This window comes from Tubulanus polymorphus, chromosome 3 (assembly GCF_964204645.1).
Source record: "Tubulanus polymorphus chromosome 3, tnTubPoly1.2, whole genome shotgun sequence".
Taxonomy (NCBI): Eukaryota; Metazoa; Nemertea; class Palaeonemertea; order Tubulaniformes; family Tubulanidae; genus Tubulanus; species Tubulanus polymorphus.
In genome coordinates, this window is record NC_134027.1 from 17,702,352 (window position 1) to 17,727,559 (window position 25,208).

Below are 25,208 nucleotides of genomic sequence, written 5' to 3' on the forward strand. Positions count from 1 at the left end.
GTTACTATTACGATAGACTAACTAATAATAAGGCTAATACTATGTATTGGCCCTACTATTAGTTAGTCTATCGTCGTCGGCCTATCGTATCTCGTAATAATATTAATTTAAATGCTGATCTGATTAGGCCTTTAATTTTAAACATACAGTAGACCTAGCTAGCCTTTAAAAGGCCTATCTCATAATAATTAATAAAAAAAATGCCGCTATTTGGATAGGCCTACCGCTTATATTTGAGCAATACATCTTTCGTTATTTTGTAGGTTTAACTATGGTGCCTTCCGGTCTGCCTAACTTAAACAACAGTTGCTGTTATTTGAATGTCGTCGTTCAAGTGCTGAAATCGGTGCCAGATTTTTTATCAAAAATCGAACAACATGCCACAACAGTGGAATGTAAGTATTTCAGCTGGAGGAAAAACTTGTTTTCTTATTGAATTTAGTTAATAGTTTTTTTTGTTGTGTTGTTTGGTTACAGGTATGGATGACGAATGTATTCGGTGTATTCTGTGGCATTGTTTTAACGGGTACAATGAAGAGCTGTACCACTTGATTAGTGGTAATAACTCTTTTACACAAATTTCGACTGCCGAGTATTGTAAAATTGAATGTAAAAGGAGCAAAATGAACTAGGTCATTTTGAAATAGTGTTATTAATATTGATTCCAGATATTATACCTGGTGCAAGAATGACTGATCAGCAAGATGCTGAAGAGTTCCTTCGAGGACTCTTGACAAAAGTTTCTGGAGAAGATCCGTAAGTAACACAAATTCTTTAAAATAGTTGAAGCTAAGCGACCTAGTTTATTTTTCTTTTAAGCTTAAAAGATGAGCTGTCGAACTAGGACACATTATTAAACTTAAACGGGTCACTTTTGTAAAAAAAAAATTGTACAGTTCATTTCTATAGCTGCCGGATCTGTTATTATGGTTAGCCTGATCACGATTGTAAAAAAGTAATGTACAGGGTAGATAGGCGGCCAGAAGCTCAGCAGAAATGAGAAACAAGGTATAATTTTTTTAGCCTTACATCATTATTTATCATACATATGGTATGACTAATTATACTTTCAGGTCTCTGTTGGACATGTTTCAAAGTACGTGGAATGAATCAAGTATGTTGAAGTTGTTTTCATGGATTTTAAATTGATTTTGGCTGATTCTATTTTTGCATACACGTTTGATATATGGAATAGACCTAAATTAAATAAATGATGAATCAAAAATCATTGAAACGCTTTCAAATTACTTAGCTTAGACTCTATTGTAAATCCCACTCCGTTTCATACACTTAATTTTCATCATCATTTCAATTTTCAGCTTCGTGTGTTAAATGCAGCGAAAAAAGAACAAGGGGTACTTCCATTCCTATTGTGTCTTTGTCGTGCTTGGTAAGTCATTTTTAAAGCAACATTCACATAAAATCACAGGATTAAAAATAGTGAATAGTGATTATAAATTTTATATTTATATTCTGATGTGAGAAAGTAAATAGAATATTGCATTCATTGGCTGTGTTAAAGGGTTTTTTGTTACTTATTCTAGGATCGTAAATTTGAACCAGTGGTAGACATACTGGAATCCCTCAAAATGGAAGTAATGCAAGAAAAAATAAATTTTCATTGCGGGTATGTCATTATTTGAATAAACCAATAAACCGTTTAAGAAGCAAGTGCATCTTTTTCATATGGATGATTTGAAAACTTTATCCAGCCATTTTGCAGTGCTTACTCATGAAGACAAGTAAAGTATACTTAGGGGTCATTCATTTATTTACGTACACATTAGGGGAGAGTGAGGTGTAAGTGCAATTGCTTACTGTAATGCTTGATGTATATGAAAAAATGGCCGATATTGCGTACATGGGGAGGGGGGTTTAGTAATAAATGAATGATCCCGTTATGCATAGTGATAACTTTTATACGTTTTCATTACAGATGTGGATCTACTCAGGCTCTCCAGGAAAAAAAGTTGTGTTTTCCATCTTCGGGAAAATACTTTATATTGCATTTGAAACGGTATGTTTGTAGTTTTGCAAGTGCTGATGCAACCAGCATCAATTTTTGTTAACTCGAAATATCTCATCTTATTAAAGTGCATGTTAAACAAGAACTTCTCATACAGTTATTATCTGCACTTCATTATTATATCTTTTGATTTTCAGAGAAAACTTTTGAGGACACAGTTTGTATTAGATTTGCAAAAGCGTTATATGATAAACCTCATGTGATATCATTTATTCCTTAGTTACCTAAGCCCTGAACCAAATATCGAAAGGTTCCCTAAATATATTGTAAATATGTCGTATGATGAGATAATGTGTTGTATGATATACACTACATATACATTCTAATTTCTTTAGTGTTATGCACTTGATATTTACAAGGTTACAAGTTTTCAAGAGGTTATGAAATTTGACTGATAAGACAATAGAGATACTGGATATATTTTTTTTAGATATCTTGGTACATCAATAAACGATCATAATTTTTGATCAAATGTCCATGAAATACCATCAACTTTGAAGCTGTATGATATGAAATCAGCATATACAATTTTGAAAACTTGCTACCTTTGCTAAGCTTTGTATAGGTTGGTTACAAAAACATGTGATTAACATATGGAGTAAAGCACACTTGTTCACTTAAAATTTGTGGGTAATTTCAAAGTTATCATATAATTCTGCACTAATCTCTATCCATTTTGATCATCAAAGCTGCTGCTTTCTGTGTTCAGGATATGATTAACCTGTAACTCATTGCACTTATGCATTGCTGGGTAAATGCAAGTTATAAATTTGTATCGAAAATGTTATTGAAAAGTTTTATATTATGGAAAAAATTATGCTTCTTTATACTTAAGGTCTTCCTTTGATCTGACATCCTCATCTGTTCGAAGACTGAATCATCCAGTCAATGTGCCTAAAGGTTTAACTGCTCAGGCAGGAAACCAGCTGGTATGATGTCATTTCCGATTTTGATAATTTTATATTTCAATTATTAGCGAATCATTATCTCGCTTTCAATTTTGATAATTATTAGTGGGCCAAGATTGTTATATTTGAATATTTTGCCTTGATTTTTTAGATCCGATATTCCCTCAGGAGTGTCATATTACACAGTGGAGACTCTGCCACATCTGGCCACTACAGAAATGTTTCGAATATTTCTAATGATTGGTATATGTTTGATGATAGGAATGTTAGTATCCAGTGCATCTGGTTATGAGAATTGATCATTCTAACCATTTAATAGATTACTTATTATTTTCAGGTTGAAAAGATATATTTTGACCCATTAGACTTTGCGATGGAAACGTATCTCATGGTTTACGAAAAGATTGAGGTGAGATACAAGTGTTTATACAGATTTTATGATGTTGTTAGTGGTAGACAGAGCAACTGTTACCAAAGAAAAAAAAACATCCTTAGCCAAAACAAACTCAAACGTTTTATTCACAACATAGATTTTGCTGACAGATTTTTACTCCTTACATGTGCGACATTTACGAAAGAATCTCAACTATCCAATAAAACTACTTATTTTAATTGGAAGTTATTAAATGTTGTTTATTTTTTACTCATTTGTTTCTGTAAAATTCAGTACTATTTATTTATTTATTTTCAGAGTGACTTTCCTACAACATCCGAACAATGTGGCGATACTATATTCAAGGGCCAGTTTATTCCTGGCATAGTCACGAGCCATCTGGAAAGTGCCAGGAAAAGAGTTGTAAATAATTATTTTATTAGTGAAAATATCAGTTAGGCCACATTATAACTAAGATATACGTTTGGTTGGTCAGATTGCAAAAACGATTTTGATGATTGAATTTATGTCTTTCCTAGCATTCAGAATAACTAAAAACATCTAATACTTCTTTGAGTTTTTTTGTTTTTTATATCATAATTGTTATCCAACATTTTTAGTATAGTTCACTTGGAGAATCTGCAAGAAATAATAGGAAAAACAAATCTAAAGTATCTAAAGTATGTAGGTATGTGATTCAAAAAATGGTTTTACATTTAAAATGATTAATCAATTTTGGGAATGTCCATCTTATAAGTTGTCCCTTAAATGGTAGCAGTTTTCTTATGCATTCACTTCTTTTTCAGGCAGCGGAGTTATAAATGTATATCTTGTGGTTTTAAATGCGCCAGTCAGTCCGCAATGGGAGATCATCAGGTCGATAAACATTTGGAGCAATACATGGAGGAAATAGGCGTCGAAAGGTACAACACCCTGATTATGATAGCTAACCTTATTGATGAAGTTATAAATTTTTTCCTTTCATTTTAGTTCAGAACCTCCATCATCTGATGATGACTTAACAAGTTATGTTGATGTCAGGTAAGCACTTCATGTTAGAATATCTAGAACATGTTAGAATATCTATGTTAGAACATCATATCAAAATTCTGTGACATGTGAAGAATAAGAAAATCAGTAAATTTGTTATTGTCATTGATGAAGATTTATGAGTCGATGATAATTTTTTTAATATGTTATCAATTCCCACTTTCAGTACAAATCTAAAGGAAGTCATCGAAATATCGTCTGATGATTGTACAGACGACGTTATGAATGGAATAACAAATAGTGACGAGTTAGCTTGCTTAATTTAGCTGCAGTTCTTTGAATTTTCTCGCTATTCAGCTGAACTTAAGTTATCTTTTTATTTGACCGAATACCAATTTGCTATACCGGTATTGCTGATTTGAACTCATTTTATCTATTTAGGATTATGAACTTACCATCCAACAGCACTAATAGCACAGATGTCTCGGACTGTATAGTAATCTCTGATGACAGTGAGGAAAATGACGATACAAGGTAAATACATATATACAATTGGTCACTTTACCTTACGATATACATAATATATTGTGTTTACATCAATAATGAATAATTGAATAACTTTACAGATCTGTTCCGATGAAACTGTACAATGGTGACGAGCAATTACCCATATTCAAAGAGGGCAAAGAATTGGATATCGACACTGTATGTACTACTTTACTCAACGAAAATATTATAAAGTGTACCAAAGTTCCGTATTGTGTTGATAAAAATGTCGTTTTTATCATTGATTTAAAAAGAGTTCCATTTGCTGATATAAAATGTGATGGAAATGGTGTTTATATTCATAAAGGGAAAACTATATTAAATATTGTAAACAATGGTCAGAAATATTCCATGACTAAGCAGAAAATTGAATGTAATTTATACCTTTACAAGACCTACTACAGGCACAAATATGATGTAGACCATTCTAGGAAGCTAATGTATTTAACCGACAAGAATGGTACTATAGCCAACAGTTCAGTATTAATTCAGTATTCATTTGACAATGAAGAACATCCGATATCTGCTAGACCCCATGGAAATTCTAAGACTAATCAAAAACCTCATACGAGAGTTAAACCCTCTATTGTAACTGCAACTAAGGAAAATATGCTTGGACAAACATCTGCTGAATCTATATCTGTATCGTCAGTATTAACTGCTGATTCCCAAGCTGATTTAGCCACAAGAGGTTTATCCTATAAAGTTAGACAAAGTAAAAAAGGTATTACTCATTGCCATGAAAACGATGAATTAGCAGTATTAATGGACCTGGCTAAGGGTGAACTAAAGGAGTTTATTCAGTTTTTGGGGGTTCACCCCAACGTCGCTGCAGTTCTTTTTTTTAATGAGCAGTTAGATGATATGTTTAAGTTTTCATCTGATCCAATTGATTTTGCACCTATTTCAGTTAATCCCACATTTAAATTTGGAAGGTTTCATGTAACCCCGATCACATATAAGAATTTAATGCTTCAATGTAAAAGATCAGCAGAATCACCTATATTCACAGGCCCCGTTTTGCTTCATTTCACTAAGAAAAAAGACGATTACGGGACCCTTTTTCGAACATTAACTGAAAAGCATGATCTAAAAGACATTATAGCTTTCGGTACTGATGGGGAAACCGAACTTTTTCAGGCAGTATCGTCTTATTTTCCAAATGCTTTGCATTTACGTTGTACCAGACACTTTAAAAAAAATGTTATAAGTAAGTTAAGTAGTATTGGTCTGGATCAAAATTCTAGTAATGAAATTCTAGCTAGTATTTTTGGAAATGATAGTATAAATGCATTGATTAATTCCCGTACTGCGGATGAATGTGATATTCAATTTAAGAAACTGGAAATTCGTTGGAATGAATTAGATAAGTCTAAAAAATTTTCAAAGTACATGAATGAAAATCTATCCATGATTAAGAGTTGTTTTATTTCTAATGTAAGACAAAATGCAGGAATGGGTGATCCACCTTCCTACTTTTATACTAACTCTTCGGAGAGCACGAATTCTAGAATGAGGAACTGGATGCAAAACAGATAGTTGGGTTTATGTGCTTTTATTAAATCGTTAAAAAATATGATTCTGAGTGAAAGGGAAGAGTTATACCGAGCGTTTTCTAATGTTTCCGAACGATATGTCGTAAGGGATGAATTTAAATCAGTTGTTTGTAAAAATATATTTCAATTGACGCACCCACAGCGCATAGAGCATTTGAAAATGGTCCAATCATTAACGATGCATGAACTTTATAATCGCGTGGATTCAAATCTGATTACTATACCATCTTTAAACATATCCATATCCGTTAAAGATGCTAAAGATAAATATGGAGTTCAGATTGAGTCATTGTTATTTTCAATTTGGAAAAAAGCTGATAATATTTTGTCATCTTCAAATGCTTATTGCCTGTGCCCCTTCAAATAATCCATTGATTAAGAAGTTCAGTGTTATAAGCGATACTTCGATAACAAATAATTCGGTTAATGTTAATGTGCAAAGTGGCAATTGTTTCTGTACGTGTAAACAGTTTTCCTTCCATTCCCTTTGTTCACATTCAGTTTCAGCTGCCGAAAAAGCAGCAAGTCTTGGTCAGTATTTGAAGTGGCACAAAAGTAGTAAAAAAAGAACAAACTTATTTAAAATTGCAACATCTAGTGTAAATTTACAGTCTTGTGGAACCAAAGGTAACCAAACCAGGAGATGTGGTTCTTCAGGTTCGACATCGCAGCAATGCGACTCCCTTAATTTGGATGATTTTTCAGTAACCTTTTTACAAGGTTTAATAAAAAAATGTTATGGCTGCGGTAAAGAGTTCCGTAATTCAGAATCAACTAATTGTGACCTTATTGTTAGAAAATGGGATTTCAGAACGTATAAACATCCCCACACTGGTGAATTAACGAAATCCAATAAACCCCAAAGAACCTATTATCACTTAAATTTGCATTGTATTAGAAACAAATATCGGTCATTTTCAACTCGGTCCCTTTCTGTTAGTACAGAGGTTCAACACCAAATGTCACCAGAACAGATATCTCAGTTAAACTCATTTCTAGAATCTTAAGAATGTGATTACTTAGCGTATCTAATGTTGATGTTACTGCAGTCAATTCATAAATGTTAAACAATTTTCTCTATTTTCAGAATAATCATAAAGGATTACAGGTAAAGCGTTGTGAAGTACGCCTAGCCGTCTTCCGAAATCATAAAGGATTACAGGTAAAGCGTTGTGAAGTATGCTTAGCCGTCTTCCGAAATTGTAAAAGATTACAGGTAAAGCGCTATGAGGTACGCCTAACCTTCCGAAATCTTCGGTAGGCGTTAACAAGCCTAGCTACATTTTTATCAGAAAATAACCACAGATAATTCTGGACTTAGAACATGCCAGGACGGAATTTGGTAGAATTGTATTTCAAACGCATTTCATTATTTTCTGATATAATTCTAGTTGAAGGTTATAACAAATCAATACGCAAATGTATAAAAATAATATAATATATGTAAATACGTCATCATGTTACATCCCAAATTTTTTTTAGTTGAGCTTACAGTTTTGAGTTAGTGTAATAAGCTTTGAATTAATGTTCTAAAATTCTGTCCTGGTATTATTTAGGTCTGGCATTTTCACAGCTGTTATTTTCTAGCGACCTGCACTAGATTTCATGCACACTGTTGTACTTCATACTTTCTCAATATTATACATATTTCTTTCTGAATACTGTTTTTCTTTGGTTAGGTGGAGTTAAACGTTATATTCATTTTTTATTATCTTACTTCACTGGTGATGGATATGTATTGGTGGCCCTTTTTGGTTTTTCTGTAAAATCCTTTCATTAATAGGGCTGAGTACGGTTGTAGGTAAAAATCCCCTAGGTAATAATCCCCCAGGTAAAAATCCCCAATTATTCAAAGTAGGTAAAAAATCCCCACTTCACATCTAGAGAACATTTTAAAGCAAGATATTTCTCAAGTACTATCCATTTATTATCATTTTTACTAAATTTATTATCATTATTTCTGCCTTTTTGCGATTGAATTTTTTTCTTCCTTAAATTTGTAGCTTTGTATGGATTTAACTGTATTTTGTTTAGCATTTAAGTTTATCTTAATAAAGTCAATGGTCAAAAATCATTTATAGGAAAAACGAAGATAAAGAAACAAAATCTAGTAAACGTAGTTACTATTTATTGTGAATAACTGGTTAGCTAACTTACTCAAAATTAATGAGTGACAAGCTAACTTACTCAATTAATTAGTGACAATACTTTTTAAACTTCAAAATCTATTTCATGAGCCATTTTTAACTTGTGATATGTTATTTAAGCTGTGCGATATCAATGAACTTTTAATTTGGAGTGCTTTTTGAAATTTAAGATCATGATATGTTTGAACTCTGCGATGACCTCTTTTTTTCTTTTTAACTTATATTTTCTGCGATACAGTATTAATGAAGTACCAATTTGTAATTTTTTTGTGATTTACTATGTGATGCGATTTTGTAAATTAATTAACTTCTAATTTTATATTTTTCATTCAAATACGATAACTTCTATATTCATGATATTTCTATTTAACGTAACTAAATAGAATATATTAATACAAATAAATTGACCTTAAAATTGTATCTAATCTGGACTCCATTCAAAAGGTGGGGGATTTTTACCTACTTTGAATAATTGGGGATTTTTACCGCTAACCCTGAGTACTGCTAGGCCCTATATCTCAAGTTAGAAGGCCATAAGCGAGTCTGGCAGTTCTAAAGTTTCTTCTAATAAAGTTTGTTTTAAAGATCTCTACATTTTGTATTTGTTCATTTACGATGGAATAGTTGAGCTGAACACCAATGAAATACAAGTATTTAAGAACAAAGAATTAAAATTCGTTTTCTTATTTTATGGAGGATAATATTCTATTTATTGGACGATATGTCTACACGATATGTCTTTCATTCTCAATCACGATGTCCCTAAAAATGAAATTGAGTCCATGGCGATCGTCGAAAATCAACGCAAATCAACACCCCTGGACACCAATTGTTTTGGTATAACCTTCAAAAATCAGTTCGTCGAATGCCGGTACCTACCATACCTCTAAGTGACTATTTACCCTGATGTTAAATTTTATTCTAAAGATCATGAAAATATAGATCGTCAAAGCTTAGCTTTATTAAAATGGCCTTCTTCTTTCGTGAAACTGAATGATAAAGATATTTTGTATTGTACAGTAGCTCTGCCCAAAACGGTAACGGTCTATTCGGTAATCCGTTCATATTGGCAGAATGATAAAAAATATTTCCACTGTTTGTTACCGTGTCTGTCGTATGTAATCGTGATATTACTCGGAAGCAATAAATCTGAATTGAATTGTCTATACCGGTATTATTTTGTATGCTACTACTGTATTTGAAAAGGATATACCTATGTATTAATATGAAAATAATCTAGGCCTTTTATTATTTACTTGTTCTCAGACGAACTGCCGTTTACCGCTGACCATTAGACCCGATGCGCTATATACTCCGCAATCTCGAGTATCCGGTATCCGGTATTTAGGTGTCCGGTATCCGGTATCCGTGATATTCGAACAGCCGTGTAAATCAAACCTATTCCACAAGTTGCGTGTGTTTCCTAATAAACGGGAGAGTCACTCTTGATCTGAGTTATTAGAACTAGGGGTCCAGGGACACCATGCCCACTTGGGAAGTGGTTCCAAATGCTCAACAATCTAACAATTCAGGTATCAAAGGTATAAAACATCCCTTTTCAAAGAATACCCATCACAAACTGCAATGAGAAATGGCAAACTCAGAATTCGGGCCAAAATTGACATTTTTGGACACTAAAAAAGGTCATAGGACGGCCATCTTGAGTTCGTATCCCAATTTTTGTTATGCTGATGGGCCCAGGGGGCATTCACATATATCCGAAAGATCAAGGTAATTGATCAAAGCATCTTCAAAATTTCCCTCAAAAAGTTCAAAAATGTGTAAAAAGTTTTGATTTTGGCGAATAACAATGGCTGCCAGTCGGCCATCTCGATTCTGACAGCCAGTTTTTGGGCTGAAGATGTGTATAGGGTAGATACATGTGTAACCCAAATATCAAGACATTACATTGAAGCGTCTTCGAAACTTCCTAAAATAACTGATTTCTGATGACGGATGGACGACGGACGAAAAGTGAACGCAATAGCCCGCTGGGACTAAAGTCCCAAGTGGGCTAAAAATAATGTTCATTTAGTTATAGAAATTCATTGCCTTTTTGGAGTTTCTGTAATAATATTTGTTCTGCCCTAATTTTTATTACTGTATGAACCAATGATATGCCTTGTAAATATGATGTAATAAAATAAATTTGAATTAAATTTGAACATGAGAATCAAGCATAACTTGTGTTTTTTCAACTTGTCTTTTGTTAACAGTTCCAGAGTTTCAATTACAATCAAATCCAAATTGGCTAAAAAGTACATAGGACTAAATGAAATTAACCGTTAGTTACTGCAAACCTATTCCAGTGTTATGTCGATCGTGTTGAATCACTTTCCTTGAGTTAAAAGAATCAGATCTTCTATGGTACAACATCGGTCGAAGAGAGATATCTTGGCGTTGACGGTCCTTGACCATCTAACCTCATGCGTTTGACATTGGAATCAGCATCATACCCATTTGAACTGCAAAATATTCATACAACATGAAAACCTACAGTACATGTATACAGTAATCAAACTTTCACCGATGTTGGATATTTGAATGAACATTAGGTTTATTTCAGTATTCTATAGCAGGAAATAATAAGCCCAATCAATAGGCCCTATTCCCATTGGAACAATTGTATAATGCGTACAGCTGTACCGTACACTTATCAGTCAAGAATGGAGAAATCGGTATACCAAACCTACGAACAGCAAAATGTACAGGCCTACAATGATTTCTGGTATACAAGCCGTGACCACATTGACTATTAATGTCAGCAGGTCAGAGAAGGCCCGGCCAAATTTAATCACATGGCTCAAATCAATTAGCCTTTCTGCGTGTGAATACTTCATTGTATTGTGGGATCATTCATTTATTACGTACGCATTAGGGGAGGGGGAGGGGTCAGGGCAATTACGTACTGTAATGCTTAATGTACATGAAAAAATGGCAGATTTTGCGTACAGAGGGAGAGGGGGGTTGAAATAAGCAAATTTTATGCGTACGTAATAAATAAATATTCCTGTTTTAAAAATAGGCCTATCGAGTGAATTAGTACATAGACTGAATTAGACTTTAGATTAGTCCTGGCCAAATCCTATCCATGTTATAATTGCACCAGTTATAGTAACATCATTGTAGGAGGATGACCGCCGACGAGAGGGAAAAAGTTGTGTTTGTAGTACATAGGCATGGTAGGCTTGTCGTACTCACTTAATACCCGGTACTTAAAACGCTGTTGTTACCTGTACGTGACTGTACGGTGATTTCTACAGGTTAGCCGTATGTGAGTATGTTGACGCTCAGACTTGCAATATTGGGATTCGAAACCAAACGAAAAAAAAAATCCAGTTGCAGTCCAGTGATTTACCCACTGTGCCACAGAACGTAACTGCAGGGTGGATGAAATTTGATTTACAAATAGCCTAGCCTCACCTAACCCAAACTCTATTCTTTCACGCATGCACGTTTGCAGATTATAGGAACTCACGGCCTTTTTAGGGAACGTACGGTTAACCTGTGGATATCACCGTACAGTCACTGGCACGTACGGGTAACAACTTCGTACTTAAAAAATGGTAATTGGCGGTAAAAGTGCAGATCCGCACCTCTCGTGATTGACGCAATCTGCTGAATGACAGAATCCTGGCTAAAATCTTTCTACTCTCTCTAGTGAAGATATCTTAAAATTAACCAATGGCAACGTACTGAATTGCTGATGACATTCTGAATCTGAAACAATGATATTTAACGTAATTGATTGAACCGTTTACGCGGAGAGGTGCGGAGCTGCACTTTTACCGTATTGGCTACTAGAGGAACTCACGTACGGCGTTAGTAGGGAACTCACGTACGGTTAACCTGTGGAGATCACCATACAGTCACGTACGAGTAACAACTACGTACTTACTGGTATTGGCTTCTATATAATAGGCCTATAGACAAATAAATACCCGTACTGCGGTAGGCTTTCTCTTAGCTTCCACACTTCACAACCGAACCAACTGACCAACCAGTATATTTATTCCCAGTACGCACCAACTGGCACATGCCTAACTGTTTGTCAACTGTGTGTACCGTAGTAGGCTATCGATAATCACCTGATACTTTTCTGTCGTTTGTTTTCTCTCTCTCTGAGACGAACGTAATTCTAGCAGCCCTCCGCGACTCAACGACCTTGATTTAAACTTGATCAATTCAAAATCTGTTTATTGACGCTTTTGGTTACATGAACTGATCAGCAATATACTTAAATGAAATAACCGGAATAACAAGAAATCAAAAATATTAAAGTGGTAACAAACAAATGTCCGTAAACCTGTCAGACACGCGAACGCCGGACTCGTAAACTCTTGGACTCGGACCCGCTGAGCAATAAATTCATAAAATTGACTTTGAAATTGATTGTGGAGAAGAGAGGGAATAATTCGATAGCTCTTCCTCATAAAGAAGAGAGAAATTTCGGAAAGAAAACACAACATGGCTACTAATTGAACATGGCTACTAATTTTACGGCTCGACAGTGCCTTTATAACGTGGATTTATCAAAATTTCCATGCAGTATCTGGAGATTGAAGTGAGCTGAAGGATATCATACGGATTGTATCGGCGACAGCGGTAAGGTAAGGAAGCCTTTACACTTTTAACAAAAACCATGTGGAAAAGGGAAAAAAAATAATAATCACGCGAATTTCAATAGGGTTTTCTGTGAAGCAACAGAAAACCCTAAAAATGAAAATACTTCTGAAATTCCAAAATTGACAATGAAAAAAATGGAATAATATTTTAGAAAAAAAGCAAAAAATAATCTCATTTTTAATCAATTAATTATCTCACTACTTTTGTTTATCTATGCAGAGCAATTAAATTGTCCAGATAAGTCATTTTGGATTCTAGATATTCATTATTTTTATTAATTTATCTTTTTTAAATTTAATCAACAATTTCTAAATCATGATGGCCATCTTCATTTTTTCCATGATAGATTATTTTAAATCCTTCTAAATCTTTTAATTCCTCTGTACTCAATGAAGCCCATTTATCAGGTAAAAATACTTTAAATTCTCGCGATGTACTAACATTACAGTAGCTTAAATTAGCTGATACTTTCTCTCCATATTTAGTTTTTATCTTTTCTAATTTCAATATTTTATGATCAATTTCTTTTGTAACATCAACTAACTTTTTTATTTCAAATTGTTTTTTTGCTGGTTTTATTCTGTTATTTATTGTTGTTAAGAATGCTTTTCTATCTCCCATTTATAAGGAAAAAAAATTACTTGTGGTGATGAGTGGGGATTACTTCCCCTTGTATATAACAAGCGCGCTATTAACCGTTCTCACCCAAGCCTCACAGCATCTATTTATCCGAGCACAGCTGACACGCAATCACTGTACTACAGTAATAGCATACGCGTTAATAACCGTTCTCGGTAGCACCTCGATGTATCGATCTTTCCGCGCGCAGTTGTTGTTACGCGCACTCAATGTATACATGTATCACAACGCTGTTGACTGTTCTCGGCCTAGCTGTGATGAGTGGTGTCTCGACCTCTCGTATGAAAGCCTACTTTTCCAATTACTGATACTACACCAAATATAATGCCTTTTACGTACTTTTATATTCATTGCAATTTAATTGATCCTAAAAGACATTTGAAGCAACTAAAGATACAATTTGTAATTCTGGTTTATTGAATATTCTACCATTAAAAAATGTTAAACAATTTGGAACGCAAATAAATCATAATTTAACTGAATGTGATTTTAAATCTTGTATTTCACGATTCGATAATTTCAAATTAGAAGTAAGAAATCATAATGGATATTTAATTGCTTTAAATAATTTTCCTGTAATTTATGAATTAATTATAAGATGTAAAAAGTAATTTTTTGATATATAAATATGAATAAGTAACGAGACGAGTAGTACCGTATAGGTTAACTATTTATTTGACGCACGAGCTTTCGCTTCTAATGAATAGAAGCTTCATCAGGTGAATGAGTATAGTCAATGGAAAAACAACAGTATATATAGGTAGACTGACACTAATTACAGAGAACTGAGTGGGAAGAGTAATTACAAATAAATGACGAGTGACATGATAATTAATAACTAAGTGAGTAGATAATTAATTAATTAATAAAGGAATAACAAACTAGAACAAATCAAAGAGAAATATATAAAAATGAAACTATATCAAAGTAAAATAAACAGATGGTATCTAAGAGCAACGAATAACAAGAAATGCAAGTTCGAGATAAGTCCAGATACAACGAATAACAAACGAAATTACGTTCTGTAGTGAGACATGAATCCTAGATCACGATTGAGGCCAAGATTAACAGTATCACCGCGTTGAATAAGTTTTTGTTCCATGATTCCGCGCGAATGCTTATTAGAAGTGTTCATTTTATGTAACGCGGTCACTTTAAGGTTACTGATGGTGTGGTTCGGAAGATTGAAATGTTCGCCGATAGGTTTATCCACTTTCTTGTGTCTGATTGAGTTGACATCTAGATTTGTTACATGGTGCATGTATTTGTTATCTGAGTCTTCTTCGGTGGATAGTTTGCTGCTGCTGAGGAGTTTTCTTAGGTTTCGATTTTGCCGTTGATGATTTTGACTAGAGTGTCCAAAAAAGGAATTTGAAGAGGCGAGTGTTTGAGGCTGAGTTCGATGGCTGGATGAAAGTTGGTGAAGTTTCTGTGGAATTCAAGTAGTTTTTCCTGCGTTTTTCATGCCCATGCGTCCAAATGATGAAGCGATTGTAAAAAAGTGGTGAGTACTGCTGTGTTTGGAGGGAGTCTTCTTCAAGGACAGACATGATTATCTTGGCGTATTGGGGGCCATTCGGGTGCCCATAGCTGTACCCTTGGTCTGGGTGTAGAGTGATCCGTTGAATTTGAAGAATTTGTGTTTAAGTATGAACTTGGTGAGATCGATGATGGTCTGTGAGTTTTCGTTGCTGTCTTCTAGAATCAACAAATATATATCATGGTGCCCTTTTTCATTCTTACCTTTATATATGAAATAACAATCACCAGAACATAATTCTTCAATATCTTTACTTAATAATCTATGAATTCTATCTCACCAGTAATTAGGTCACTACAGAATCCCATGAGATAGCACATGTCGTATCGCCAGTCAGTGTGCATTTGGCTTCGCTAGAGATCAGTCGTTTTTTTCTCACAGTGTGCTGGAACTGTTCTTGTGTGTTTGTGTGTTACTGGATTTTTAATAGCTATTGGATTTAATTTCTTCGACTGTTGTTGGATTACTGTTATTAGCGGTTGTACTTGGATATATATTTACTGATCTACGAATAATGGCTGAAAAAAAAGGCTATTATCTGATGACGAGGATGCCCTTTTGGGCCCTCACAATAAAAATAACCACTCCACTGGGGGGGGGGGGGGACTCATGCCCTGTGAACCCCACTGGGGACTGGGATGAAGAAAAGATGCACCCCACTGGGGCAAACTTGCCACCATAGAAAAATCTATGGAGTCAATTGCGACAGCAATGACAAAGATGGGGGACGCTTGGCAACAGATGACCAAGACTGTCAATCAAACCCCAAAGAAAAGGCAAAAAACATGCCATGACATGTCAGATTCTCACCATGATGAGAGTGAGGCCGAGGTTGAAATGTCGTCCGATAACGGGGACGACGATGTCGACTTATTATTATCATCTCAAAAAGATGAAAATGGAGGGGACGAAGAGGAAAACCCCTCGGACTCAGAGTCTAAAGTTAAACTCCTCGATATGGAGGTAAACGATGAAACCCCTGGGCCAGAAATGAACAAAGGGTTAACAGAAATTATAGAGAAAAGGTTCTCTAAAGCCCTGAACATTGAAATGATGAGGGCCAAGGAAAAGACCTACCCGGTACCCAAAAATTGCGAGGCATTAACCACGCCTCGGATTAATACGGAAATTTGGCCCAAAATAGGAGCCGCTGCAAAAACGCGTGACTTAAAACTCGCCAATACGCGGTCTGCAGTAATGAAAGGGGCCACGGCAGTGGCTTTGACAACTGAAAAGTTACTAGCCAAACGAAATGGCGGGACATTCTCGAAGGACGAAGTCGATGTTATGTTGAAAACATCAATTAATGCTCTTGCATTACTGGGCCATGCGCATCACATGAGTTGTCAATGCGCCGGCGGGAATCGATCAAGCCATGACTAAAACCCAAATATTGGGGTCTGTGCAAAGACAATGTCCCGGTTTCTAGATGGCTGTTTGGTGACGACGTATCAAAAGCAATACGAGAAGCTAAACAAACCGATGACGTCGGCTATGAGGCCTTTAATGAAAGAAAAAAGTACAAACACCAGCCAAAAAACGGCTGTCGCAACTTCAGCTACCAGCGGCCCGCTGGTAGCTGAAGTTGCGGTGCCGTTTCCAAAGTCCCAACAAAATTGGTAGTATTTTATCCTGAGAATGCTTTAAAATCTCATTGCATATCTTATCGACGCCAGGGGCTTTATTATTACTTAGAAAATTAATGGCCTTTTTTATTTCTTCTACACTAAAATGGGCATTCAATGGGCTGCTGAAATATCAGTATCATCTAGTTTTGATTCTGTAAAAACGGTAATGTCATTATTTATAAGTAAGTCTGCAATATCGGGTAACTTACTCTTAAGTCCACATACATTAAGACCGAGGATGTGGACTCGTTACGGTTCTGCTCCAGGTTCGATACAATAACAGTTAGTTCAGGGTTATTCACACCAACTTTAACGGTTCCGGACGGGTGCTCTCCTATGCGCGCCTCTAAATCACGAACCTTTCTATCCAAATCTAGAAATTTATTTTGAAGTTCACTTGAGAACTTGACAAATTTCCTCCAGCATTTCCTTCTTCAAAGTTTTCACTTGATTCGTAAAGAAGCCCTTCAATGACTCCTGTCCGCTTTTAATAGCTTTTAATTCATCCAATATGAAACGGTTATCGGTATTGTCACTTCTAACATCCTCGTTGTGATCCTCATCTTCCCCTTCAAAAACAGTATCATCTCCCTCACCTTGTTTAGCTCTTTTTGGCGATGCCATATCAGATGTGATACGAGAATCCTTGGAGTTTTTCGATTTTCGGCTTTTGCGTTTTCTCGTCGACATAATATTATTCTATGGAGCGAGAGCGTATTCACGACCACTTCAGTCGACGTTCATGAGCATTTGTTCATGAATTAAAACATACTACAAAATTAACATTGTTCATTACTACTAAATTGGTAAATAAAGTGATCGCACAGCTTAATGAAAGGGTTCATCGCACATTTCAAATATATTACACTAGGTTGAATCTAAAATATTTCAAATCAAAAGAACATTATATCTAATAATTTTTGGCATCGCACAGCTGAAATATACCACAGTTAACAAGAGTCCGCAGTTCAAAAATACTCCTGTTCGAATCTTTAGATATTACAAATAAAAATGTATTATTCTTATCAATTCTAACAATTTATTTTATGCTAAGAGTTTTACTTAAGAATTTATCGCAACGAAAGATTTCATTGCACAGTTCAAACATATCTGTCTCATAGCAAATTGATAAAATTGGAGAAACATTTTGCTTTGAAATGTCTTCGAAAATCACCGAGTGGGGATTTTTACCTACTTTGAATATTTTGGGTTTTTACACAGGGGATATTTACCTAGGGGATTTTTACCAGGGAGATTTTTACCTACAACCATATTCCTATGTTTTTTTTGAATGGTTGAAGGTTTTTTGAGGGAGATATTTTGGTTCAGATATTCTGGATATGGGACTCATTATTATTTGAGAAAGTCACAAAACATTTGAGACTGCGTTCGGAACGGATTCAATCCAAACAAGAAAAAAATCATAAAGAAATCAGAAAAATAGAACCATCAGACAGCTTACCACAGGTAAGTTGTTCTGCTGATAACTTGCTTATGATAGTTAAAAATAATGACTATTTTAGCTTTAATTTTGGGGATCATACCCGATTTATTAAAAGTACAATTGATTCAGCCATATTGCATGTGGAAAAATTTTATTGGAGGACAAGTCCGATTTAAATCTGAAAGATGGGAGCAAATGACCAGTGATCAGGAAATACTGGGAACGATCAGAGGCTACAGAATTGATTTTATAGAATAGCCAATTCAGAATTTTGTTCCCAAAGAAATAAAGTTTTCCGCAGCAGAAAACATAGCTATTGAAGCTGAAATTTTGAAATTAACAAAGAAACAGGTCATTTCGAAATGTACTCATGAAGAGGGCGAATTTATATCGTCAGACCTAAGAAGGATGGGTCATATAGAGTTATTTTGAACCTCTCGAAACTTAATAAGTATATTCGGTACTATCACTTCAAGATGGATACACTTAAAACTGTTACTGAAATGATGACCCCAGGGTGTTACATGGCAACGATGGATTTAAAAGATGCTTATCATAGCATCCCTATAACCGTGGAGCACCAAAAATTTTTGAAATTCTATTTTAATGGTCAACTTTACAAGTATACCTGCTTCCCTAATAGGTTAAGTCCATGCCCTAGGGCATTTACAAAACGCTTGAAGCCTGCTCTTTCTTTGTTGAGGGCGGAAGGGAAGCAATCTGTTGCATATTAAATGATATATATATATATATGCAGGGAATAATCTTCCTGATTGTGCTAGTAATGTTAAAACATCGGCACCACTAATGACGGATCTGGGATTTGTAATAAATCCAGACCCTGAAAAATCTGCACTGCTGCCAGCCCGGCAGCGTGAATTTATTGGATTCATGCTCGATTCTGTCTACATGTCAGTTTCACTGACAGTGAAGAAAGCAGATAGGGTTAAATTATCTTGCCAACAACCAATTGACACAAAAAAACCTAAAATAAGACACGTGGCAGAGGTTATAGGCTTGATGGTCTCGTCATTTCCTGGGGTGGAATACGGCCCTTTACATTATCGAAGTATTGAACATGATAAAACCATTGCCCTGAAACGGCACTGTGGTGATTTTGATTGCTCTATGCAACTATCTGAAGATTCGATGGCTGACCTACACTGGTGGGTGGCTTTTGTTGGTCAGAGTAGAAAACTGATTTCACACGGAAAACCGGATCTAACTGTTTATTCTGATGCCTCGAATACAGGGTTCGGTTACTCATCACCTGACCTGAATCTGTCGGGCGGTGGTATCTGGAAATTAGCAGAACAGCAGCTGCATATTAACGCTTTAGAGATGAAAGCTGCTGAATTGGCGCTAATGGCCCCGTGTCGAAATAAAAAAGGCAAGCACATTAGGCTTATGGTCGAATCTAATAATGTATGGTTGAGTGCATCACATGTACCTGGAATTGAAAATATATGTGCTGACAGAGAATCCAGGGTATTTAAATTAGATAGAATGGGCTCTTAACCTCAAAGTGTTTGAACAGATATTAGAAAAACTGTCAGAAATTACATTAGAGATTGATTTATTTGCAACGAGACTGAATCGTAAATTGCCCAGCTACGTTGCCTGGAAGCCTGACCCGGAGGCAGTGGCTATTGATGCTTTTATGCTGGACTGGTCACTGTATAAATATTCATATATTTTCCCTCCTTTCAGCCTAATCCCCAGAGTACTACAAAAAGTTTCAGAGGATCAAGCAACCTCGATGTTAATTGTACCAGACTGGCCGACGCAGGCTTGGTACCCTACTCTGTTGAGACTGTTATGTGCGGAACCGATGATTCTTCGGGCCAACAAGAGACTATTAGTAATGCCGCAAGATTCGAAAATGGTCCATCCTCTAAAAACAAAATTGAGCTTTCTGGTATGCATTGTGTCAGGAATGCGTTGCAAGCGAAAAACATTTCTGGAAAATCAACAGAAATTATACTGCATTCATGGCGGGCAGGTACAAAGAAACAATACGAGACCTATTTTCGGAAGTGGGAGAAATATTGTGCTAGACGGAGTGTCGATACGTTTCAACCCGATATCAGTGATGTATTAGAATTTTTGACTGAGTTATATGAAAGTAACATCGGTTATAGTGCTATTAATACTGCGAGAAGTGCACTCTCGTCAATTATAATTCTAGAGGGGCACTGTACAATCGGTAATCATCCTCTAGTTTCTCGGTTTCTGAAGGGTGTATTTAATTTATGTAACTACTTGGGACATAAGACCTGTTTTGGTATATTTAAAATCACTGGATTTAGACTCACTGACTCTGGAGCTACTTACTTTGAAACTAACATTTTTGTTGGCGATTTTATCAGGGCAGATAGTACTATTCAATCTTTGAAGATCAAAGACTTAACTTTTTGCGAAAACAGATGTTTTTTATATAAGTTCACCACAAAAGACGTCAAAACCAGGACGTCATAAATCGCATCTTACATTCAATACGTACGCTGATAAGAATTTGTGCTTGTGTTCTCATTTAAAACGATACATAAATCTGACCAGAGACTTCCGGGATTGCTCTGGACAGCTGTTGATTAACTTCATAAAACCGCATGGATCCGTTACTACTCAAACCGTTTCCAGATGGATCAGGCGTGTTCTCGAGGATGCAAATATTGATGTGTCGGTTTTTGGCGCGCACTCGACTAGAGCTACGGTTGGCTCTGGCCTTAAATTGGCGGGAATTCCCGTTGATAGCATACTTAATAGTATTGGTTGGCAGAATGAAGAAACTTTCGCTAGATTCTATGATAAAGACGTTGATAGCAAATTTGTATTAAGTGATTCCCTGCTGTCAATTATGTAGTTATTATAGGCAAAATATATCTGCTGCATATTATATACATATATATACATCAAAATTAAGGTGGTTGTCTTCTTTGTGACACAAAGTCTCATATCTGGCTTCTCGTGATCAAGGCTTTCAAATCTCATGGGATTCTGTAGTGATCTACAGTAATTGTCAAATTTTTTGTAAGCGGTGGGCATGTGATTCCTTCGTTCCCCATTACTGATTCGATAGAATCTCAATCAAACTTCTCTTACAGGTAAGTTCGTTTAATTTCCTAAATCTATTTGGTGAATAAGTTCTGAATTTATATTTATTTCCTTTCAACCCTTCATATTCTAGATGGATTACTAATTAATTACCATATTTATTAGTAATTGTTTCAATATTAGTAATTAAATATTTCTTATTCTGTTAACTTCTTAAATGTATAATCTACAGATTTAACATTTGTAGTAACTTTTATTCTATCTAAGAATTTGTTGTTCTCACTGTGTACTTGTTTACTCTCCATTCATTGTATAAACTTTTTATTAAAATTAATTTCATTATAAAATATATATAAAATATTCATATATATATATATATATATATGAATATATATATATATATATATATATATATATATATATATATATATATATATATATATATATATATATATATATATATATCAATATTAGAGTAATTAGATATATGTCGTTTCATATCAGAGGTTGAAAGGAGTGAGTAAAAAATAAAAAACGAATTCGAGCATGCCAGAATTTATTTTTCATATTTTTTAGCTCGACCTTTCGACCTCTGGTATGAAACGACGTATATCTAATTACTCAGGCCAACTGCAAAGCTGGAGGAAAAGCGTTGCTTTGTCGCGTTGGGTGTTCCAGTTCCAATCGCAAAAGTGCCAGCAAATCCTTGAAGTTTTTCTTTTGCACTAGAAAACGTCTGATAAAATTTTCATCGTCATACTCTTCCAAATGATTCATGCAGTCCCTAAATACTGTGGGCGCACGCTGGCGATGATGTTCATTTTTGTTGGCCTTCTCTTGCGCAATATCGAATACCTGGAGAGCGTCCATTCTGTCAATACATCTATCTAAATGTACTTCAGGGTTCTAAATGGGCATAAAATCCTCCCTAAACTACCCCCTCACCTTGTTTAAGAATTTCTATTGTTTGTTATAAACACTTGTTTACATCCACAAGACATTTAGACACATTTATCTCTAGGCAAGCTTTATAGTTTCAGATTTCAGTTAAACACAGGTTTTAGACAATAACTAATGACTTATACGCGTTTAAAGGCCGAGGCAGTATAAAAGCCCGATCAATGTCAAAGATGGCAGTACCCATGAAGCAATAGTGCAGTGGAGAGCTCCAACGGTTGAAACTGGAAATCTCTTATTTTCTCTGTCAGTTATCCGATTTGGACCCTCCTTTTTGTCAGACATATATATTTATGTGTAATATATTCATTTCTGCAGTCAAAAATGTGTTTTAGGCCCTCCTCTTCGAGAAATTAAGCTTTTTAGTTGGTATTTCCTTCAAAATTTGAATCTTTGAATGACATAGAGGGAGGAGTTATCCAGTGAATTAGTGTAGCCAGGGAGGTGGGAGTGAATGGAGTATGAACGAGTCAGATATGTTATCAGCTAGTCGGCAATTCTATTCATGATCAAAGAGTTTTCATACCGCCCGCGGCTAACTGGGTCACCGCTGCAGCGAGTGTGTGATGGTTAAATATCCCATCACACAGGTCCGTTTCCTAGACTTTAGGCCTGTGCCGTCAAGTTTGCCAAACTAGCACATGCTGTACTGACAATAGCATCAGCCTTGCGCATGCGCAGTTGAATTCTTCTTGTACGGCGTGTCGCGGTCAACTTTCACGTTTTTCAGAGGAAAAAATCGGATGAAAACTGAATATTTTACGGCAAAATAACCTCAGTTGGTAAGCAAACTTTGACATTAAACATACTTTGAAGAGACAATCGGCCACATATCAATTTAACACCATAAAACACGTTGAAATGCATTGCATTCCTTTGCCTTCGTCAATGTAGTGGCCGCTAACCGGAACACTTCTAAATTAACGATTGAAATATGAGAATAATTCATTGACCACTGCGCATATCCGGATATGTGTAGTCATGTTGCTATGATACATATATACAAATACGTGTCAATTGAAGCCTATCTAAGAAAAAGGTATACAATACCATCGTGATATCAAAAAAGGCCTACCCCCTTGGTGACTAAGTCAAGAATCAATGATTTAATGATAATGTCATTGTTTTTAAATTTTTTCAGTAAGATGGCAGATGATGTTTGTCGCTTGTGTGGTTTATCTGCAGCCAATAATGACCGTAATCGATACGACAAAATGAAGTTCAGTTCACACGTTTCATTATTATTTGGCATTGATTTCACTACGGACACCGCCGGTATACACCCAGATTTTATTTGCAATCTTTGCCGGCAAAAATTGCAACGTTGGCGTAAGGCGAAAAATAAATCAAGAAATATTCCAGTCAATATCACTTTAAAAACATGGAACGTCGAAAACCCTCCGCTAGATAACTTTCAGGACATTGCGTCGAAAAATGGTTTTGTGAAAGTGAATGAAAAAACGTATGTTTTCTATTCTGATAACTGCATACGGATGGTAGAATGCAGCGCTGAACACCGATTCTTTATCGATCAACTAGAAGTGACTGATTCTTTGCGCGATAAATTAGAAATCGAGGACAAATTGCTGGAACTTAAGAAACTTAAACTGTGCTGCGGTAACCCTGATTTTGTTGATGTCATCACTGGTCGAGGTCAGAATGAGTTCCGAAATCAGAAGGGTGATGTTATAGCTACCGTTCAGACAACAAATTCAAGTAAAATTATTCGCCATGTATCTTGTAAAATTGTAAATAATATATTTGTCGATCGCTGTGATGCGTGTAAAACATTTCGTGGATGCCTCTTCACAATGCGAAGCCGTTTGACATCCACAACTTCATCGCGAACCTGTGTAAATAGTAAGGTACGATACGATTATTTGTCAAATGAACAGCTTAAGATCCGTCTCCGTGAAACACAAGGTCAACGTCAAAATTTGAAGAAAGTTGAAGAACGGCTAAAACAATATAATTTTGAAGCTGCAAATGTCGACGTTACCCCTGAACTTTCAGTGTTGTTAACGAAATCGGTTGAGGAAAATATCGAACAATTCAATAATGACTTTCCGAGTGGATCTGTTCAAGAACTTCTTTGGCAACAACAGCGTCTTCAAAATTCGAAATCCGCCAAACAGATGCGATGGCATCCTTTGATAATTAAGTGGTGCATAGCTTTGCGACACAAATCAAAGTCGGTGTACAAGTTCATTCGAGACTCCGGATTTTTACAGCTACCCCACTCTAGTACTTTGGATGGTTATACACGCTTCACAGATCCATGTTCAGGATTCAATAGTGAATTCATTGAACATGCCTTAAATGACATGAATTTTGAAACATTGCCAGATTTTCAAAAAAATGTGTGTTTGCTATATGATGAAATGAAAATTAAATCGGAACTGATCTATTCCAAAAAAACTGGCCAGCTGATTGGATTTTGCGAAATGGGAGACATCAATAACGTAATTGAGAAATTTAAACGATCGTTGGATGACAATGAGAAAGATCTAGCGACTCATGTATGTGTTTTTATGGCTCGTGGATTGTTTTCGAACATGAAACTTCTGCTTGGATACTTTCCGTGCCAATAGACCGGGAGCTGGCTCCATTTATTCAAGTGAAGAGGGGAATACCTGTTTATGCCTTCATTTGATTGGTATTATGGCACGCATACAGGATCGGAACTTCTGCCGAGGCGCAGCCTGCTAGTTTGGCCCCTGGGGGCAATATTTTAGACCCAAATTGAAGGCTTTATTCAAGTTTTGGAAGGAATG

General features: G+C 35.6%; 2 protein-coding genes across 2 annotated transcripts in view; both read left to right on the forward strand.

Moving 5' to 3' along the window:
- Nucleotides 1–271: 271 nt before the first annotated feature.
- LOC141902137 (uncharacterized) lies at nucleotides 272–2,261 on the forward strand. The gene is made up of 8 exons (XM_074789777.1): nucleotides 272–395; nucleotides 478–558; nucleotides 669–756; nucleotides 1,074–1,114; nucleotides 1,320–1,390; nucleotides 1,545–1,627; nucleotides 1,937–2,017; nucleotides 2,164–2,261. The coding sequence occupies exons 1-8, from the start codon at nucleotides 272–274 to the stop codon at nucleotides 2,174–2,176; spliced, it is 582 nt and encodes a 193-aa protein (XP_074645878.1). The 3' UTR covers nucleotides 2,177–2,261.
- Nucleotides 2,262–2,783: 522 nt separating this feature from the next.
- The window catches only part of LOC141901789 (uncharacterized), a 33,897-nt gene continuing 11,472 nt past the window's right edge, over nucleotides 2,784–25,208 (forward strand). The window contains exons 1-11 of the mRNA XM_074789262.1: nucleotides 2,784–2,955; nucleotides 3,086–3,199; nucleotides 3,272–3,343; nucleotides 3,626–3,730; nucleotides 3,928–3,995; nucleotides 4,114–4,230; nucleotides 4,298–4,348; nucleotides 4,524–4,604; nucleotides 4,739–4,831; nucleotides 4,924–5,002; nucleotides 7,487–7,615. Of these exons, the coding sequence (XP_074645363.1) occupies nucleotides 3,182–3,199; nucleotides 3,272–3,343; nucleotides 3,626–3,730; nucleotides 3,928–3,995; nucleotides 4,114–4,230; nucleotides 4,298–4,348; nucleotides 4,524–4,604; nucleotides 4,739–4,831; nucleotides 4,924–5,002; nucleotides 7,487–7,615 (813 nt within the window). The 5' untranslated portion in view covers nucleotides 2,784–2,955; nucleotides 3,086–3,181. The remainder of the gene's footprint in view (nucleotides 2,956–3,085; nucleotides 3,200–3,271; nucleotides 3,344–3,625; nucleotides 3,731–3,927; nucleotides 3,996–4,113; nucleotides 4,231–4,297; nucleotides 4,349–4,523; nucleotides 4,605–4,738; nucleotides 4,832–4,923; nucleotides 5,003–7,486; nucleotides 7,616–25,208) is intronic.

Excerpts from the sequence above, each read along its gene's own strand:
- LOC141902137 (XM_074789777.1), top strand. The coding sequence starts at position 272 with ATGGTGCCTTCCGGTCTGCCTAACTTAAACAACAGTTGCTGTTATTTG. Across the intron at positions 396-477 it reads ACATGCCACAACAGTGGAAT|GTATGGATGACGAATGTATT; the intron begins GTAAGTATTTCA and ends GTTTGGTTACAG. Across the intron at positions 757-1,073 it reads AAAGTTTCTGGAGAAGATCC|GTCTCTGTTGGACATGTTTC; the intron begins GTAAGTAACACA and ends TTATACTTTCAG.